The following is a 20,031-nucleotide window of genomic DNA, read 5'->3' on the forward strand; positions in this document are numbered from 1 at the left end:
TCTCCAGGAGGCCAGCAGGTGGCAAGCGAGCACCATTTCAACCTGCCAGCTTGAGTCTGGTACAGCTGGGCCTCGATCCCTGGTGGAGTCTCTCTCAAGGGGCAAACCAATTTCTCTCTCATGGCAGAGAAGAGAAGCCCCAGTGTCGGGGCTAGTACAGACCATGCCCATCTCCCCAGGTGGCCTGGGATAGGCATATTTGCTTCGGATGCCATTTACTTCTGTGGCTTTGGGCTGCTGGCCCTGTGCAGGCAGGGCCATGTGGCTGGGCTCTGTCCCACCAGCCGAGGGCTTGTTAACCTGGAAGCCTTCAGTGCAGCGACTACTGAAAGGAAGAGACCCGTCGGTGCCTCAGCAGCAAGCCCCCCCTTCCACCAGCCCCTCCTGCCATTGAGCCGACACCATGAGACAAGGGATCAGGCCCTGCCCCAGGCAGGCAGAGAGCAAAGGAGTGCAAGGGAATGGCCATGGTCCATGCCAGGATACGCTGCTCTCCCATCTCCTGTCCTGCAGCATCTCACACTGACCACTGTTCAAAAACTGCCCCTTGCTGCTCCGCACGGAGCAAATGCTCTGCTCTCCCGCCCCCTCGGGGCCAGGGCTGGCTCTCAGCGGGTTTCATTCTGTCAGGTCAGGCTGTGCAGATCCCAGCAGAGCAGGGGTGGGGAAGGAGTCCCCAGACCCCCATGACAGATCCACTCTTTATTCCTCGACACTCCCCGACCCTCTCCTTGGCCAGCAGTGGAGCATTCCCGTCAGGTGGCTGCTGTTTGAGATCAGAAGCACAAATCCCAGCTGTCCTCAGCACTCAGAGCTGGGCTCCACGTGGGCCATCCTGGGCGCTCATTAACTGGTCAATCACCTTTCTAAGGTTCTCCTTTAAACCCCTCCCTCCTCTGAAGACATCTCTGTGGGGCAGCCCTCACCCATGGCACTGAGCAGGGCTGGAGCTCAGTCATTAGAGATTCCAGGGGTCAGCTCAGCCCTAGTGTAGCTGGGAGAAACCCCGATCTCAGGAGCATCACATCCCCTCACACCAGGGGCTGAGCAGGAGCATGTTAATTACAGCCCGCTGCGTGTCGGATTTGGCCTGTTACATCCGTGCTCTGCACAGTGCTCAGACCCTGGGGAAACTGGATCCCTCCCAGGGTGTCACCATGGAGCCCTGGCTTGCTACCTCACCCTTGCACACCCAGCTTGGGACTCAGCCATTCCCTTCCCAGCGGAGTCCCCTGACGGCCTAGCGTGACTGCACCTTGTGCAATGACACACAACAAGCGCCAGCCCCGGAGTTTAATTCTGTTCCTAATTACTCAGAACACACGCCCGCGCCTGGCCCACGGGGTCTCTGCTCCCCTGGGTGCCGACGAGGGAATCCCATGAACGCTGATGACAGTCGCTAGAGCGTGTGGAGGGCAGTGACTACCCTCTTCCTGCTGGGATGAGCATTAATAATCAGGCCCCTTACACAAAGCTCTGTCCGCAGTTGTCCCGTGGAGCCTCCCCAGACTTGTTGGGGGGGGGACTGGCCTCACTGAGAGAAGAATTTGATCCCAAACGTTGAACGGTAAATTGCTGCTCCAGAAATCCACCGGCAGGTAAGGCAGGTCTCAATCCCCTCCCACTGTTAGTGGTGCTACTATCCAAGCCATTCCAGCTGGTGGCAAGGTGCAGACAAAGCCTCACTGGGGTGTGTGAGGCCAAGGCCCAGCGAGTAGCAACAGCTCAATCTCCCCCACAGCAGAGTCCAAGACCACTGAGGAGATGAGGAGGCAGCGCTTGGAGCAGTGAGGGTTAAAAGCCAGCAGGCTAGCGCCAGCCCCAGCTCAGCTGGAATGGAGTGGGGCTGGCACCATTTGAATTCAGCCAAGAGGTTTCAGGAACTCAAGGAGTCTCCTGGCCACAGAGTGAATCACCAAGCGCCCTTTGCGGGAGGAGGTGGGAGTCCCTCACAGATAGTTGTCTTCCTCCTCCTCCTCCTCCTCCTCCTCACAAGCCAGGGCCTCGATGTCGTGGGTGATGTCCGTAATCATGCGGTTGAAGGACTCCGACTCAGAGCGGAGGGACCAGCTATCGTAGCTGCGAACAGCGGAGGCGGAGGTGTTGCTCATGCTGCGCTTTATCCTCCCGAAGCTGTCGGTCAGGATCCCCCCTTCCCGGATGCCGATGCTCTCCAGGAAGCTCTCGAAGTAGCCGATGTCCTGATCTGGGATGAAGGGCCGCATTCCTGGGGGGGAACACAGCCATGAGGAGCGGCCAGGAGCCAGCAGGCCCTTACTGCCCTGGGAAGCGTTCATGCTCCCAGGGGCCAGAGGGGTCGGGGGAGCCCACAGGCCACCCCCTTGGTCTGCATGTTTAAAAGTAGCTCAGTACCAACAGGCTGGCCTAGCAGGTACAGGAGGGCTAAGGCAGGCTCCCTACCTGCCTTGGCTCCGCACTGCTCCTGTAAGAGGCCGGCACGTCCCTGCGGCCCCTGGGGGGGGCAGGGTGCGGTGGCAGGGGGACTCTGTGCGCTGCCCCCGCCCCGAGCACTGACTCTGGCACCCCGAGCACCAATAGGAGCTGCAGCGGCAGTGCCTGAAGGCAGGGGTAGCATCCGGAGCCCCTTGCCCCCACCCTCCAAGGGACTGCAGGGACATGCTGGCTGCTTACAGGAATGGTGCGGGGCCAGGGCAGTAGGGATCCTGCCTTAGCCCTGCTGCACCACCGAATGGGCGTAGCCTGAGGTAAGCACCGCCTGGCTGGAGCCTGCACCCGTCACCACCTCCTGTTCCCCAAACCCCTATCCAGCCCTGAGCCCCCTCCCCGATCCAGCACCCCAAACCCTCTTCCATACCCCAAACCCCTTCCCTGAGCCTCCTCTTGCACCCAAACTGCCTCCCAGAGCTTGCACATAGTACCCCTCCTTCACCACAACACCCTGCCCCAGGTTCAGCCCAGAGCCCCCTCCGACACACCAAACCCCTCAGCCCCAGCCTAGAGCTGCACCCCCTCCTGCACCCCAATCAAATAACCCAGCCTGGTGAAAGTGAGTGAGGGTGGGGGACAGCGCGTGACGGAGGGAGGGGGGATGGAGTGAGTGCGGAAGGGCCTCGGAGAAGGGGCAGGGTAGGGACAGGGCAAGGGTGTTTGGGTTTGTGTGATTAGACAGCTGGCAAACCTACTCACCCCCCACCACCCTTAGAGACACCACCTCATACCCCCTGCCTGCCCTTAGAGACGCTGCCTCACACCCCCCACCTTCCCTTGGAGATGCCGCCTCATACCTCTGCCTGCCCTTAGAGACACCGCCTTATACCCCCGCCTGCCCTTAGAGACACCGCCTTATACCCCCGCCTGCCCTTGGAGACACCGCCTTATACCCCCGCCTGCCCTTAGAGACACCATCTCATAACCCCCACCTGCCCTTGGAGACGCCACCTCATACCCCTGCCTGCCCTTAGAGACACTGCCTTATACCCCCGCCTGCCCTTAGAGACACCATCTCATAACCCCCGCCTGCCCTTGGAGACACCACCTCATAACCCCCGCCTGCCCTTGGAGACACCACCTCATAACCCCCGCCTGCCCTTGGAGACACCACCTCATAACCCCCGCCTGCCCTTGGAGACACCATCTCATAACCCCCGCCTGCCCTTGGAGACGCCACCTCATACCCCTGCCTGCCCTTAGAGACGCTGCCTTATACCCCCGCCTGCCCTTAGAGACACTGCCTTATACCCCCGCCTGACCTGAGAGACACCGCCTTATACCCCGCCTGCCCTTGGAGACACCACCTCATAACCCCCGCCTGCCCTTGGAGATGCCACCTCATACCCCCCACCTTCCCTTGAAGATGCCACCTCATACCACTGCCTGCCCTTAGAGACACCGCCTTATACCCCCGCCTGCCCTTAGAGACACTGCCTTATACCCCCGCCTGCCCTTAGAGACACCGCCTTATACCCCCGCCTGCCCTTGGAGACACCACCTCATAACCCCCGCCTGCCCTTGGAGACGCCACCTCATATGCCTGCCTGCCCTTAGAGACACTGCCTTATACCCCCGCCTGCCCTTAGAGACACTGCCTTATACCCGCGCCTGCCATTAGAGACGCTGACTCATACCCCCGCCTGCCCTTAGAGATACCGCCTTATACCCCTGCCTGCCCTTAGAGACACCGCCCTATACCCCTGCCTGCCATTAGAGATGCCACCTCATACCCCAACCTGCCATTAGAGATGCCACCTCATACCCTCGCCTGCCCTTAGAGATGCCACCTCATACCCCTGCCTGCCCTTAGAGATGCCACCTCATACCCCTGCCTGCCCTTAGAGGTGCCACCTCATACCTGCACCTGCCCTTAGAGATGCCACCTCATACCCTCCACCTGCCCTTAGAGACGCTGCCTCATACCTCCCGCCTGCCCTTAGAGACGCTGCCTCATACCCCTGCTTGCCCTTAGAGACACTGCCTTATACCCCTGCCTGCCCTTAGAGATGCCACCTCATACCCCCGCCTGCCTTTAGAGACACCGCCTAACACACATATAGTTCCTTCAGTCTCTCACTCTGAGTCGTATTCTCAGAACCAATGGCCTGATCCTGGTCTCAGTGTAAATCGAGGAGATGAGCACTGAAGCTGGCAGAGTCACCTCCCATCAGACCAGACTCTTTATATCCTGAAGCCTCCTCTTTCCAATCCCTTCTTTACAGATAGGCCCAAACCAGAACATTGCATCCATCTGGACCCCAATTTTTTTGCAGTGGAGGATTGGTTATGAGCAAAACCAAGTTTGTAGAATCTGAATCCAGCATTCACGAGTGCCTGGATCAGGGTATTCAAAATCTGGACCTGGACTTTTCGGTTTGGGCTCCATCTCTAAGCGGACAGTGCCGGTCTGATGAACACAAACCTCAACTCCCTGAAGAGAGAGGCCTGTCTCTGCACAGCCTAGAAAAGGTCCAATTAATTCCCTTAGACACCACCAGGTCTGTCACCCAGATGCCATCTTCACTAGTCAGCAGTGGGGACAGCATTCATAACAAGCCATTTACCCAGAAGGAGAAACTTCCTCTTGTCCCCATAGAGCTGCAAGAGATCAGAACAGTATTCCTGGACGGACCTTCCCATCCGGTACTCCCTGAGCAGCAACGCAAACTGCTGGATCTCCAGGGGGGAAAGCTTGTTCCTCAGCTGCAGAGCAGAGAGAGAGACCAAGGTTAGAGATGGCTGCAGACCAGCTCCAGCCTCCCACAGGTCCCTGGCAGTGATGCATTAGGACTCGGGGTTGGAAGGATGGAATGAGGCCAGGCGAAATGAAGACTCCCCCATGATGCAGTAGCAAGGAGAGTACTGTGATCATATAGTCCTGCAGCTGCTCCAGTCCCGCGCTGCTCCGGTCACTGGCCAGGCTGTCACGCGACTCCCGAAAGGAAGGGGAAGAAGTCCCACTGTAATATGCTTCAAAGGTCTCGTGGGAGCCATTGCTGCAGGCAGAAGGGAAGGAGATCAGCTGGGCTGTCCAGACATCCAGACATCACAGTCTGAGCCCTGCTCTGAACGTTGGCCCTGTTCATCCCACATCTGCCACCCCATTTCCCCGGCAGTGGTGGGATTGCTTCTTGTGGCTGTTATCGTCTAAGGGACCAGCCACTAGAAGGGGGACATAATGCCATCTACCTTACAACCAAGCAGCTGGGATGTTTCTCCCTAGGGTTTAGGCCCTCCTGGCTGCAGGTGGAGCCTGGCTGCACCTCACCAGCTGGGAGAAAGGACAACTCCTGGGACCAGCTGAGCTTCCTCCTGGTTCTTGTCTGTATTTTCCCATTTTCTCTTTGGAACAGGGAGATTCTGTTTTAAGTACCCTGTGCTGGGCCCTGGCTGTCAGCTCCCAGCCCCTTGCACAGACGCAGGCCCTTTAAGGGCAGATAAATATATCCCTGTTTCTAACTCTGTCTGCTCTGAGGCCCTCTCACTGGGCCTGGGTCCCCCGCACAAAGGGCAAAGCGGCTGTGTAGGGCTACGCAGAGCATGCACTGGAATAAGGGGGGAGGGGCATTCAGATATTCGGGGAGCAGGACATACAATGAGCTGCAGCAGCTGAAATCCGCATCGTATCCATACGTCCCATCAGTGCGGCAGCTCTCACCTGGGAAAAGGAACCCCCAGGGCAAGATTAGGGAACTGTCCAACTGTGCTTGCCTTACCCCATGTCAGAGACCTGATACCTCTATAATCACCCCCAGGAGCCAGGGACACCACCTCCCCCTTCCATCCACTAAGCGTGGCCCCAGTGATGACTCCCAAAGTACCATCCCAGAGTTTAAGGCATCGCAGGCAGAATCCCACTAACCCCAACACTACGCACTAGCCCACGAATCGAGGAGACTCTGCTGTCTGTTGGAGGAGATGGAATCTTCCCTCATGGCTTTGCCAGCTCAAATGCCACCCTCTCACAGCACTGCCAGCTCCCCCCATTGCCTGACCTCACCACCCTGACATGTGTGTGGGCCTCCCCACCTCAGAGCTCCAGGATAAACACCCTGCAGTGGGAGGGACCCAAGCCCTGTCATCCCACTGAGCCTGGCACGCCAGGCACTCACTCCTGCTGGAGAGCCAGGGGCGCCCGGGGGTGGAGGTGTAGTGGAAGCCAGCCCGGTCTACGCACTCGATGCTCTGGTCCCCATAGATGATCTGGAAGACCTGGCAGATGAGAGCACAGGATTCTTCAGCTGCATCCTGCACCCAGTGAGAGAAAACAGCTGTGGTGGTGATCCGGAGCGGGTCAGTGCCGGGTGGGTTGGCAAGGGGACAGCATCCTCGGCTACTCACCCTGTTGGCCACGGCCAGGATGATGAGGTTGCAATACGCCTCAGGGCTGGGCTCCTTGGGATCCAGTGGGTTATTCCCTGTGTGCCTCCGCTCCCAGCTGCCATAGGTCTTACCCCGCTCCCAGCTGCCTCCAGCCTTCCCCAGCTGCCTCCGCTCCCAGCTGCCACTGTAGGTCTGTCTCCGCTCCCAGCTCCCTCCCGTCCGGCTGCTGTGCCTCTTCTCCCAGCTGCCACTGGCCTGCTTCCTCTCCAGGCTCCCTCCCCCGCCCTGTCTGCCCTCCTGCCCGCCCCGGGCCATCTTCCAGTCCAGGCTGCAGATGGTGTGCCGGCGCTCCATGGTGCCCCCCAGCTGCTTGGGCTCCAGGCAGATCCCTGCCTGCCTCTTCTCAGCTGCCCCTCCAGGGAGCTTTTTCTCCAGGCTGCCCCCGGGGCACATGTCCAGGTTTCCCCCTGCAGGAACGGGGTCAACTCCCAGGCCTGGAATAGACGAGAGAAGAGATCTGTGCTCAGAAAGCTCCAGCCCTAGGTGCTGCCTTCCGCACTGTGGGGGGATGGGCACCCACTCTCCCTGTCTCACACCCTCCACTGGGCTTCACAAGGTGAGTCCCCTGCCTCCCCATTCACCCTGGGGGCCTGCGAGTCAACGTAGGGTGGAGGGCTGAAAAGCCAACAGGTGGCACCACGTGCCACCCATCTTCCCTTAGGGGCTAACAGCTGGAGTCAGCCCAGCAGGGCACTAAGGTATCTGACAGCGAGACCCCATTTCTTGTGCCTACCTCAGGATGCAAACTCTGTAGTCAGGTCATATCTGTGACAGTCTCCTGACCAGCTAGTAGCAGCCCTGCCACTGACTGTGGACAAGTTGTTCATGACACCCCCTTCACAAGCGCGGTTGGGGGAGGGGAAAGCAGTGGGTCCTTGGGCACAGTCTGATGCCAAATGCCCTGTGTTGTCCCTGCCCCTGGAGATCCCGGCTGCAGTTACTGACTGAGGCTGGGGTTTATTGTTAGAAGCATCCAGAGCCTCTTGTCCTTAGACTGGGTCCTGGCATATGGCGGGTGAGGGGAAAGAAACCAGCCCTCCAGTGCAGCCATGAAACGCATGATGGGGAAATGGCAGGGCTGGGAGCATCAGAGCACTGCACAGCATGGTGTGTTGCTGCTCTCCGCTTCTCTCCACCTTGGCCATGGGGAAGTGGTGTGAGGCAGGGGAGGGTCTGGAGTAGGGTGACCAGATGTCCCGATTTTATAGGGACAGTCCCGATATTTGGGGCTTTTTTGTATATAGGCTCCTATTACCCCCCACCTCTGTCCTGATTTTTCACACTTGCTGTCTGGTCACCCTAGTCTGGAGTGAACTGCCAGGCCAAGCAGAGCCCTGCTCATCTATTATGCCAGCGAGCCTGACTCTGGAGTGCCCCATGAGGCAGGAGAGCTCTCTAAGGAGGGCTTTCTGGCTGGACCTGGTGACGCTCCATGCCTCTGTATCGTCTCTGAGCCCAAGGATGCTGCAGGGAGTGAACCCAGTCAACAAGCTCCTTCTGTGTGCTTGTCTCACTAGGGCTATAACCACACACCTCATTTATTCGTCACGATCCCCCAGGCATGCCGCTGGCATGGGTGCAAGTGATGACCTGCAGTCTGAAGCAGCAGGGAATGGGGCTGGTGGAGTCCCATATGCACAGTGTGGGGCAGACAGGTTTGCAGGGAAGAACCCACAGAGGTGCTGGGGCCAGGGGAGTCTCTGCACCTGTTTTCAGCACCAGGAGGTGCAGGGCATCATCCCGCAGGTAGGAGGCAGCTGCAATCTCATGGGTGGGGATCCTCAGGATGAGCTCCTCATTGTCTCTCCAGGTGAGGAGGAGGCAGCGGGCTGACAGGCTCAGGATGCTGTCCTGCTCCGGGTTTGTCTGGAGCGGCAGTTCCTTCAGCTGCTGCAGACGGGCAAAGGAACATGGTCAGAGGCAGAATGGAGGCAGCCCAGTGGATGGTGTTGGGCTCTGCTCAGTGGGATCCCACCCTGCTGCAGTCCCAGCTCTCCTCAGCTGGGCAGGGAATAGTTCCTGAGTCAGGACGGGCATTGCCAGGGCACTGCTGCGACTGCGAGGAAGGTCACCCTGTCCCCTCTCTCCACAGGAAGCAGCCTGAGCCGGGCTCCCTGTCCACCCCCTCTGCAGCACGGGGAAGCTGGTAGCTGGCACTGGGCACTATGCATGTCTTCCCTTCTAACCCAAGTGCTCAGCTCCTGCCCCGGGCCATGGACTCCCTCTCTTACCCGGGCTGTGTCCAGGAGCTGCAGCAGCTCATCCCGACTGGAGGGGTTCAAGGAGGATGTCACCCAGGTCAGGTGGCCTAAAAACTAGAGAGAGAAAATACTGCAGTGACTTGTGTGAGTGTGACAGGTGGTGGAGATTCCTGCTCTCCGGAAAGCCCTGCAGGGAGGCCCGGGGGGTCTGGGGATCTCTGTCCCCAGGGATGTGCCTTCAGAGAGGATGGATGGTCCACTGGGTAGGACACTAGCTGGACTGTTGGGTTCAATTCCCTGCCATGGACATCCTGGGTGGCCTTGGCAAGTCCCAGGGTCTCACTGGTTGGCCTCTGTCTGCGCGGCTGCTTGCTCTCCCTCGCTGCACAGGGGCCTTGGGAGGCTGGGAAATGATCAGCCTCTGGGGTGACAGGATCTGTGGACACAGCATCTGGAACAAGGCAGGGGCTGCTCCCCTCCCCACCTTGGAAAGCAGCCTGTGGCTGAGTATCTGTCCCAACACGCCCTTCTGGCTGGTTCTGCTGCTGCACCAACTTCTGCCAGTTTCCCCATCCTGTGCTTTGCCAAGTCCAGCTGACAGAGGGGCCTGGCCCTGCAGCCAGCCCCCTCCAGAGCCCTTACCAAAGTCCTTCAGGAGCGATACAAAAATTAAACCTTCTGCCTCTGCTGGGTCACACTGTCCTTCGGTGCCTAACCTATCCCTCAGTCCAGGGCTGGCCCACTCCCCCATTCCTCAGGGGTCCGGCAGGCCCCAGCTTGCCCTCCGAGGAGCCTGTCTGCTCTTCTCTTAACCTTCTCTTCTCTGGGGGCTTTTTTCCCTGACCCTCCTGGACTCCCTGCTGTCTCTTCCCAAAGAGGCACCACAGCGTTTTCCCGACCTGGATCCCACTTCTGCCCTGCTCATCCTCTGTTTACACCTGGCTGCTTCCCCAGCTGGGATGCCTGTCTGGTGCAGCCAGAGAGCATGAATCCATTCAGGGTGTGTGTGGGGTGCACACCCCAGCACACAGTGCATTTCTATATCCAAGGGGAAGTGGTCTCCTCTCTGTGTCCCGCCTGGCTAAGGTCTCAGAGTTCAGAGGGAACCTGCAGCAGCAACACTGGAGCAGACGCAATTAGCTTCACCCTCAAACAAGCACAAGGGGTGGGTGCTGATCCATGGGCCTGGCCCGAAGACACCTGGAGCACCCTGCAAACTGTGGAATGGAGACTTCCCTGAACTGAGAAAAAAACCCTCACTTTAAACCCTGTATCCACAGGAAACCCTTACAACTAGGGGGCAGCCTCTGGGTAAAGGGTTCCCAGATGCCTGGGCCCCACCCTGCACATGCAAAAGGGCCCCGCCATGTGTGTAGTTCTGAAGCTGCAATCCACGGTCGCTTTACAGTTCGAAGAACACCCCTCAGCACCAGGTGGTGATTCTCACACGGCTGAGGTTTACCTGGCGGGTGCATTACAGTGACAGGTGAGCCACCTTCCCTGGAGCACAGCAGTGGGGAACCCTCACAGAGTTAAGGAAACCAGGCCTGTGACCACCGCTTCTGCCAGCTACCAAGAAGATCTGAGCTGCTGGGATGACGCCTGGCCCCCCAGGTAAACCCCCCCTTACCTTCACCTCCTTCTCCACATAGTCATGCAGCAGTATTTGGGGATCGATGAGATAATCTGGGGGGTAGAGAGGGACCGAATGCAGAGGCCTCCGGTAGACACTGGTCCGGAGCACCTGCCTGCGAGCCGCCTTGGGGAAAACCAGCCGCTTGATGGGAGACACAAACCCCTGAGAACAAACAGGAAGGCTGAGAAGCCGGCATCTCTCATCTACTCCAAGCGCAGAGGGGCTGGTGTTTGCGATGCACCCTGGCAGGATCATATGGGCACGAATATGCCACACACGTGTGATACGGATTCAACAGCAATCCCCCAATGAGAGGAAGCCGGCATCGCCCAGGGGAGTCCCAGACAGGGCTACCCAGAGGATTCAGGGGGCCTGGGGTCTTTGGCTGCGGGGGGTCCTTCTGCTCCGGGACTCGCCGTCGAAATGCCCTGAAGACCCACAGCGGGGACCCCCGCAGCCAAATTACTGGCAAAGTGGGATTCGCTGCCGAAGTGCTGGGTCTTCAGCGGTAAATCCATGGCCCTGGAGCAGAAGGACCCTCTGCCGCTGAATTGACAACGACGACCAGGAGCGGAAGAAGCTCCAGGGGCCCAGGCCCAACAAGAGTTTTCCAGGGCCACTGGAGTGAGTGAAGGATTGTGACGAACTGGGAAAGTTCTTAATGTTTTCTCTGAATATTGTATTGGTGCCTCAGTGTCCCCATGGCAGTTCTTAAGTATCTGGCAGAGCAAAGGGCCAGTGCACCTAAATGCCTGATACTCTGTCTCCTAGCAACTGATGGCCTGGGCCCCTCCTCTGCAAAGGTGCCAGCTGAAGGTGTTGGAGACAAAAAGATCAGGTGACCTCGTGGCCCAGGGAAAGGAGCTGAGCAGAGAGGAGGGGCTGGGGGGGTTGTTAGTCTGGAGCTGGGTGGGGTCGAGGAGTGAAGTGCAGACGTGGGAGGTCTGGTTCACTGCCCCCCAGAATGGACCCGTCTGAGGGGTCGGGTTCGCTGTACCTACAAGCTCTGTTTTAGACCCTGTTCCTGTCATCGAATAAACCTCTGTTTTACTGGCTGGCTGAGAGTCACGTCTGACTGCAAAGTGGGGGTGCAGGACCCTGTGGCTTCCCCAGGACCCCGCTGGGGTGGGCTCACTGTGGGAAGCGCACGGAGGGGCAGAGGATGCTGAATGCTCCAAGGAGAGACCCAGGAGGTGAAGACATGTGAGCTTCTTGCCCATAACAAGTCTGCTCCAAGGGAGAGGAGGCTCCCCAAAGTCCTGCCTGGCTTGGTGGGGAGCAGTTCCAGAGCATCGCCCGGTGACTCCGTGACAAGGATCCACTCCAGGGGCCCCGGAAAACTCTCATGGGGGCCCCTGTGGGGCCTGGGGCAAATTGCCCCACTTGCCCCCCCGGGCGGCCCTGACAGAGAGGGCAAGCTCCCTCAGGGGTAGCCTCTAATGGCGCTATGTAATAGATGCAACAAACACAGGCCCTGGGCCTAAGGCATCTGTCCTGCATGGACCAGGACAGACAGATGGGTTTGGATGAAGAGCACAAGGAGGAGCTTGGGGATGCCATTACTGGGGGGCAGGCAGGGGATGGAGCAAACAAGCCATGTAGAACCCCTGGGAAGCAAGGACGTGACAGATGAACCAGAACTACCCTTGTGGGAGAGAAATGGATTAATCAGAGCTGGAATTCCCAGGTCCCCGGGATCTGACCAGGCCAAGGTGGTAGGCCGAGAGATCAGAACTCCACGCGCACAGTCACAGCTGAGTAACGTTCCGGGTGCAGAACTGGTGGACAGCCAGTTCCTGACTCGCAGAAAACCCAGCCAAGACGCTGGGCCACCAACTGGTCTCTGCCGGGCCTCTGCCCTGGGGCCTTTAACTGTGCTGGGTCAGTCACAGGGGGGAGAGGGGATCAGGCTGTGTATTGCGCGCCGTACAGAGTCCCTGAAGGCAGAGCACTTTGCTGGTCTCTGAGATCCATCTTGTATCGTCTTGTCCCATGAGCCACACAGGACAGCGAGCATAGCCAGCTGTGTGCATATGGAGAGATGGGCCAACCCCCATGGAGCCTGCATTCAGCTCCCAGCAGCACCGGCGGCAGCACGGCTGGCTCTGGCTCCCCGTACCTCATCGGCGGCAGCATGGCTGGTTCTGGAACTCCCCGTACCCCATCAGCGGCAGCACGGCCGGCTCTGGACCTCCCCGCACCCCAGCAGCACCAGTGGCAGCATGGCTGGCTCTGGGGCTCCCTGCACCCCATCGGCGGCAGCATGGTTGGCTCTGGGGCTCCCCGTACGCCATCAACGGCAGCATGGCTGGTTCTGGGGCTCCCCATACGCCATCGGCGGCAGCACGGCCGGCTCTGGGCCTCCCCGCACTCCAGCAGCACCGGCGGCAGCATGGCTGGCCCTGGGGGTCCCTGCACCCCAGCGGCAGCAGCATGGCTGGCTCTGGGGCTCCGCGCACCCCATCATAAGAACATAAGAAGATAAGAACGGCCGTACTTGGTCAGACCAAAGGTCCATCTAGCCCAGTATCTGTCTACCGACAGTGGCCAATGCCAGGTGCCCCAGAGGGAGTGAACCTAACAGGCAATGATCAAGTGATCTCTCTCCTGCCATCCATCTCCATCCTCTGACAAACAGAAGCTAGGGACACGATTCCTTACCCAGCATGGCTAATAACCATTTATGGACTTAACCACCATGAATTTATCCAGTAAATATCCCTGTACCCCACTGGCAGCAGCATGGCTGGTTCTGGGACTCCCTGCACCCCCGCAGCACCGGCAGCAGCACAGCTGGCTCTGGGGCTCCCCAAAACCCATCGGTGGCAGCATGGCTGGCTCTGGGGCTTCCCGTACCCCATCGGCGGCAGCAGGGCCGGCTCTGGGGCTCCCCATACCCCATCAGCGGCAGCACGGCTGGCTCTGGGGCTCCCCGTACCCCATCGGCGGCAGCACAGCTGGCTCTGGGGCTATGCTACCCAAGGGGTCACCTGGCACATAGAAGAGCCTAAGGCTTCAATGCAATTGATGCTGTTCTTGGAGGGGCGCAGGCTGTTTGGTGACTCCACCCCTTTCTGCTAGGCCACATCCCTCTTTTCAGCTCCAACTGGGGGTCGGGGGGGGGAGGAATCATGGGCTGCCTGCTCCCCATGAATTCCACTCACCAGCTGCCCTCTATGCTGCCTAAGGGAGGGGAGCCCGTGGGCCTGTCTCATACCCATGCAGTACTCAGCACCCCGTGCTGTGACACCCTCGGGAGAGGACTGCCATACACACATGCACCTGCACCCCGAAAAGCTGTGCCTTAAGCTATGCCAGCTCGGCCTGTCCGTACCTTCTTTCCCTTCTTGGCCTCATACTCCATGTCCCGTCCCTGCTCCGCTCCTGTCACGGTGAAGGCAGCTCTTTCCGCTACGTGCTAGTCCTTTGTTTTTTTCCTGTGTCGGAAACTCCACCAGCGACGGCTCTGATGTGAACTCGCTGAGTTCCTGCCCCTCCGAGGAGGGATGAGTGCATGGAGTTGTGCTCTGGTTGAGTGGACAGAGCTCTGGGGCTGCTGGACTCTGCTCACACCCCAAGGGGAAACACTCGTTCCCAGCACCAACCCTCTTGCCCGCTGCCCAGCTCCGTGCACACATTGTCTCCATGCACTGTTGCTGTCTGTCTCTCTCATACACTCCGTCTGTCTGTCTCTCTGTCACACACACCCCGTCTCCCTCTTGGTGCTGGGAAGGGTTTCGTTTGCCCCCCTGCGCTGTTGGGCCTCAGAATTTTAATAAGCCAACAGGGAGATCGCGGGGGTTCTGCTAGTACCATTTTCAAAGGGATGTTCTCCAAGGCTCTCCTGGGTCTCCTCCACAGTAGGAGCTCCTGGCACCTCCTCGGGGGGTTCCAATGTCCCTGACTCACTCCCAGGCCAGAGCAGAAGGCCTGGCATAAATGGAGGATCAGCTGGGTACAAACATGGGGCATGCAATGCAGTTGTAGGGCCAGACAGGAACCAGAGCTGGTCCTGAGACAGTGACTAGAGCAGGGGAGCTGAAATGCTAGCCATGGCCGGGGCTGAAAGCCTCAGAGGCACCAAGGCCCTGGGGCATCATAAACTATCAGCAGGGATCCAAATCATGACCACCAAGGAGCCCCAGCTCTTGGGAAGGAAACGGTGCACGTGAGGCCCAAACCTCAACCCCCTCCGGAGACTGTGGGGAGCTCAGACTAGGGCTTGGCCCCCTCTAGAGTGGGGGCGATCTGGTGGGAAGAGAAATTCCAGGCTAAAAGGATGCTCCTTCCCTCCTGTGCGCTGCATCCTGCCCCAGCAGCTGGAGACTTCCTCTTCCTGAGCAGTGAGGGATGGACAGGAAGGGGACAGATACTCAGGAGCTGACGCCCGCTGGAGCTTGTAAATCTGTGGAGTCAGGATTCTCCCGGGGGCTGCTAAGCTCCGTTATTTCTCCTGCGTGAGTCCCTGAGCCTTGGGGTGAAGGTCACTCAGCGCCATGCCAGGGGTTTTCTCTAAAGAGCCATCACCGCTCTCCCTGGCCAATCTCCTCCCTGCGGCAGGGCCGATGAAGTTAGGGATGACCCCAGTGTGCTAACACATGCACTGTGTTCCCCTCAGCCTGACTTATGCCCCAGGCAATCTCCTTGGTTGGGTTTGCCCCAGGGGTGGGCGTATTCCATTTCCTGCGTGGTGCATTCAGGCAGTGGAGTGTCTCCAGTGATGCTCCCATGTGCTGCACATAGTTACCAAGCCCCACCCGGGCTGCTGTTTCCTGCAATCTCCCTGATGCCAAATACCCAGCCAGTGGCAGAAGCAGCAGGGAGCTAGCATCATGCAGGAGCCTCTTGTGGGGGCTGAGCAACATCTGCTGTGGTTATCGTAACCTCCCTGCAGGGGGCGCTCCTGCCTCCTGGATTCCTTTTATTGGTTCTCACCCCCAAAGCCTGTGTGCATGGACCCGACACCACCTGCCCCTAGGAGATGGGCTGTGGAAATATGAACTCCTGCTGCACGACAGTCCAGCTCTTCATCTGCTACATTACTGCACGGCAGAGCATGTATCCCTCTCCCGACCCCGCTGGGCTATGAGATATGTGGGAGGGGATCACAGCCCCTTTGCTGCCATGTCCCACCAACCCACTCAGAATAACACTCCACTCTTCTACAAGTCCCTCCCCGAGGGGCTCAAAGTGTGCCACCCCCTGGAAGGAATGACAGAGTCATTGTCTCCATTTTACAACTGGGGAAACTGAGGCAACTTCCCCAAGTTAGTGGCAGAGCTGGAAACAGAACCCAGGAGTCCAGGCTCCCCATCCTCATGCTCTGTCCAACAGACAATCCCAACTCATCCACAACCAAGCATTGCAAAGTCTCAGCCAGCCTCTGCTGCCCTGTCCTGTGGGAGACCTGCTCCTAGCTGTGGTGTGCAGTAACCTGGCCTCTGCCCTGCCACAGGGCTGCTGAGGTGCATTGCTAGGAGGTCCCTGGGTGGCTGCACATCTGGTTCTCCCAGCTCAGCATCAGCACAGCCCCATTGAGCTCACTGGGTCGCACCCATCAGGCAGCTGCTGGGAACTGGTGCACCTAGAGGGGAAGGAAGGCAGAGCAATCAGGCCAGTGTATTGAAAGGAATTTAATATCTCATGTTGCAGCAAAATTAAAAATATACAAAAAGTTTGTGGTATACAAAAAAGTTTTAGTACAGAACCTTGGTCTCCTCCAGCCCCCCGCCCCTCCCGCTGGACCTGCCCGCCTCCCAAGGGAAGTAAGAAGACGAAGGTGTCACACACAGTATTTACAGTACATGATGGAAGTGCTTCCAGATGCTGGACGAGAGGGAGAAGGGAGAAACAAACTGCTCAGAGAAATCTGTGCTGGGTGAGGAGAACTAGCCAGCAAACCAACCAGCCATGTGGCTAGTGCTTCCAGCAAATCTGGAACCAGAGTGGGCGCTTTGTTCTCACTGGCCATTTAAACCTACAGCTGGACTTAGATAAACCCCAGCTCCAGCTCCCTGAATTTGGGGGTGGGGGGCTAGGATTCAGCACCCCCTTTCCCTGCTCTGACCCCACTCCCCGGCACCAGTGAGGTCTGTGTCATTTAGTGAGTAGAAGCCAGTCCCTAAGGTGAACCAAGCTTCCTCCTGCCCTTAAAGCAGGAGGCAGAAGTCAAACCTGACCCTAGGCCCACATTTTGCAGGTGTCCCTTTGGCTGGACCAAAATCTTGGTTTGGGATTTTTTTTTGAGGGGAGGGTGTGTTCAAAATCCACCTCTGGGTCCAGATTTCAAGCTGGCACCCACCTCGCCCCTCACAGAAGGGCCTGTTCCAGGAGCTGCCATGGTTATGGTGTTGTTGAGGTGCAGTCCTGTGCCGGCCTGTGCACAGAACCCAGAGAGGAGAATGTTTTAAAATCCATTTCCCTGCGGCTGAGGCCAGTTTTTCCGCTCGGATTGGATTTTTTTCCAACCCTATTGAGAATTTCATGATAGTCAAAACGTTGCAGGGAACAGGCTTGTTTCTGGGCGGGTGGGGAGGGGACCGGACTACCAAGGCTGCTCAGGCACTAGCCAGAGAACGCTCAGGGACTCCCTCCTTGGAGCCCTGCCTTAGAGACGGCGCAGATGGGCCAGGCTTCCTCTCCTCTCCCTGCCCACACATGGCCTTGCACCTGCCCGGCAGGAATGAGCAGCTAGAGGCACAGGGGCAAAACACTGCACTGGCAGGATCATCCACCAGGAGCTGAGAGATGAGACTCCCAGGCCCAGCAACCAGTCCTGTGTCTGCCTCCCCGTCCCCACTCACACGCCACCCCGTGCGCTGGCTGCAGAAGCCCAGCCGCTGATCTGCTCTGAGGTTATTGCAAGGGCTAGGGAGCATTCCCCCTCTCCCGAGAGCAGCTAGAGTGCATAGAAAACTGGCCCTTTTATCAGTGAGCTTCCCTGTCCAGGCGCTTGCTTCGGGAAAGTTCCTCAAGAGTCCAACGCCCATGGCTCGGCGCACAGACAAACCTGCCCTTTCCTCCTAGCCCTCCCTGCAGGGCTCCCAGCCCCCCACCAAGCCAAGGAGCCACGACCACCTCTAGGGCACTGCTGAGCTGAAGTCGGTTTCCCACCTGGCGACACGCTGGCCTCCAAGCCCTTCCCAGATGACTGTTTGCCAGAGCCACATAACAGCTCTGTGGGAGGAGGTGCATGTTTGAGAGCCCAGCCCACAGGATGGGGATTCTTGCATGTCTGTAGGAAGCTGTGGCCACCTTGGGCAACACCTTTCTACTTGCTTGCAAGGCCCACCCCCATCTCACAGGGGAGTGTGGCCGGTCCCTGCAGCAGGAGCCCAGAGACCTCCTGATGCCCCCTCTTCCCACCTGACCCCAAGCGCTGGGCTGGAAAGACTGGCTGGAGGTCTCAGGTCATGTGTGCTGGACAAGATCATGTCATGGAGTGCCCACAAACACATGGTGACACAGAGCAAAACACAGGAAAACCCATCCCCCCACACTGCCGTCCTCCAAAATGAGACCCTAGACACAGTTGAGGCACTCCAGCTATCCCATACATCCATACAGACAGTACAAACACCCAGCAGGGCCCCTGAGTCCTCCAGTCTCCACAACACCCTCCTGGCACCTGCCTGCCAGCCAGGCCCCCAGAAAGTCTTTTTACTCCATCCCAACAAGTAGCTGAAGAGAACTGTGGACGCAGCTGGGGTTTATGCTACACTGGGGCTGGAGTAATCGTCTGACACAGATGATGGCAGCTGAGTCTCCAGCTTCTTTATACCTAGGAGCAAACTGCTGAGCAAACGGAAGGGGAATATCCCAGAGTCCCTTGGAGCCACTAAAGAATCCACCTTCCAACAACTGCCCCCTCTGCGCTCCTGACATGGGGCTGGGGAGGTGGGGTCTAAGGGGGAGGCGATGCAGATTCACTGCTCCTCTCTAGGGCTGCAGCAAGGATCCCGTGACGAGCCCAGCTAGTTACCCTAGAAGAGCTAGGGTATTGCTGTCACTCCTCCCCCAGCGTGGGTACCAGCGAAGGACCATGAGGATGGCAATGCACTGAATGCTGACAGGCTAACAATGCTTGATACCAACCAAAGCTGAGGCAAACCCAGGACCGGAGAAGCCTCTGTAGCATAAGGGGCACATGCTGTTCTCCTCGCCTCTCCCACAAAACCCAGGCCAACGGGATCTATGCAGGAGACTGGAGCAGGGGTGTGGAAGAAGGACTCTTGCCCCCACTCTGGTGGCATGATGCTGCTTGGCTGCTATCCCAGCCCCTTGGACTGTAGCAGCAATGAGGTCAGTGAGCATCCTGCCGGCCTGTGGCTCTAACCAGTGATTCACTGACCCTGCCTCAGGCCCTTCCTCAGTGCTGCTGCCAGGCGGCAAGTGGAAAGCCCCCCCTTCCCCCGGGGCATGTGGCCCCGGAGCTCTGGGATTCACACTGGCTGCCAGCTGGCTCCTGGTGAAGTTTAAGGGGTGGGGTATGAGCTTTAAAGCTCTAGGGTTGTGTCTACACAACACACTAAGCCCAGCTTCTGATTCAGGTTTGCCCAAGCCCCCCTTCTGTCCACACACAAATCTGTCTAACTTTGGTGAGCAAACACTCAGGACCCTGGTCCTAGGACCCTGCTGGGGGCGGGGTCAGAGTCCTGCTGCGACTCTGGTCCAAGCCATCACTTTGCAGTGTGGACACAGCTCAAACTGCAGACCCAAGTTGGACGGTCTGCATGGCGAGGTACGGCCATGTTAGCAGGGCTGTGACACCCAGGTCCAGCAGTTGTAAACCCAGGACTACTATGCAGTGTTGGCTTGGAAAGTTGGCAGTCAGACACCTGTGGCTGGCCTGTGCCAGCTGACTCCCTCGCAGGGCTCAGGCTGCCAGGCAGTTCCACTACCGGGCACCGTGCAACATCCTGGCTGGGACTGCAGCCTGAACACTGGGACCCACCCACCACCTCGCAGTTCCTGACCCTTTAACTGTCCCCCTGGCCATCCCACAGTAGCAGGCCCCAGACTGTGAGGCTTGAGCATGTATTTACCCCTCGATAACAGCTGGGGCTGGCCAAATAATGGCCTATCTCTCTGGAGCTTGTGACATGAACACAACACTTCCAAACTTGCTATGAAACTCTTTCCTGAAGTGTACGAAGTAACAGTGCACCCGCAGCTATCACAGTCCCCTAGGACTCAACGCTAGAGCCAAACAGTGGGGCCGGCAGGCTTTCAGCCATTGTCAGGAGGAGTCCAATAAAGGCATTATCTCAGCCACCTTGTCTCAACAACAGCAATTTATAGGGTCAAAATAGCGACCTCATGGTATGGCAGACTCTGGAC

The 20,031-nt window shown here is 58.4% G+C and overlaps 1 protein-coding gene across 2 annotated transcripts; it reads right to left on the bottom strand.

Moving 5' to 3' along the window:
* Positions 1-449: 449 nt before the first annotated feature.
* CCM2L (CCM2 like scaffold protein) lies at positions 450-14,108 on the bottom strand. Of its 2 annotated transcripts, none has more exons than XM_030533809.1 (10): positions 14,027-14,108; positions 10,687-10,854; positions 9,087-9,170; positions 8,562-8,745; positions 6,814-7,289; positions 6,585-6,684; positions 6,067-6,130; positions 5,336-5,468; positions 5,037-5,175; positions 450-2,227 (listed from the first exon to the last, which is right to left on the bottom strand). In XM_030533809.1, the coding sequence occupies exons 1-10, from the start codon at positions 14,054-14,056 to the stop codon at positions 1,950-1,952; spliced, it is 1,656 nt and encodes a 551-aa protein (XP_030389669.1). In that variant the 5' UTR covers positions 14,057-14,108; the 3' UTR covers positions 450-1,949. The 2 variants fall into 2 exon arrangements, with proteins under 2 accessions (XP_030389669.1, XP_030389668.1); XM_030533808.1 differs by having other exon boundaries at positions 6,585-6,720.
* Positions 14,109-20,031: the final 5,923 nt, after the last annotated feature.

Source organism: Gopherus evgoodei, chromosome 14 (genome assembly GCF_007399415.2).
Source record: "Gopherus evgoodei ecotype Sinaloan lineage chromosome 14, rGopEvg1_v1.p, whole genome shotgun sequence".
NCBI classification, from domain to species: Eukaryota; Metazoa; Chordata; order Testudines; family Testudinidae; genus Gopherus; species Gopherus evgoodei.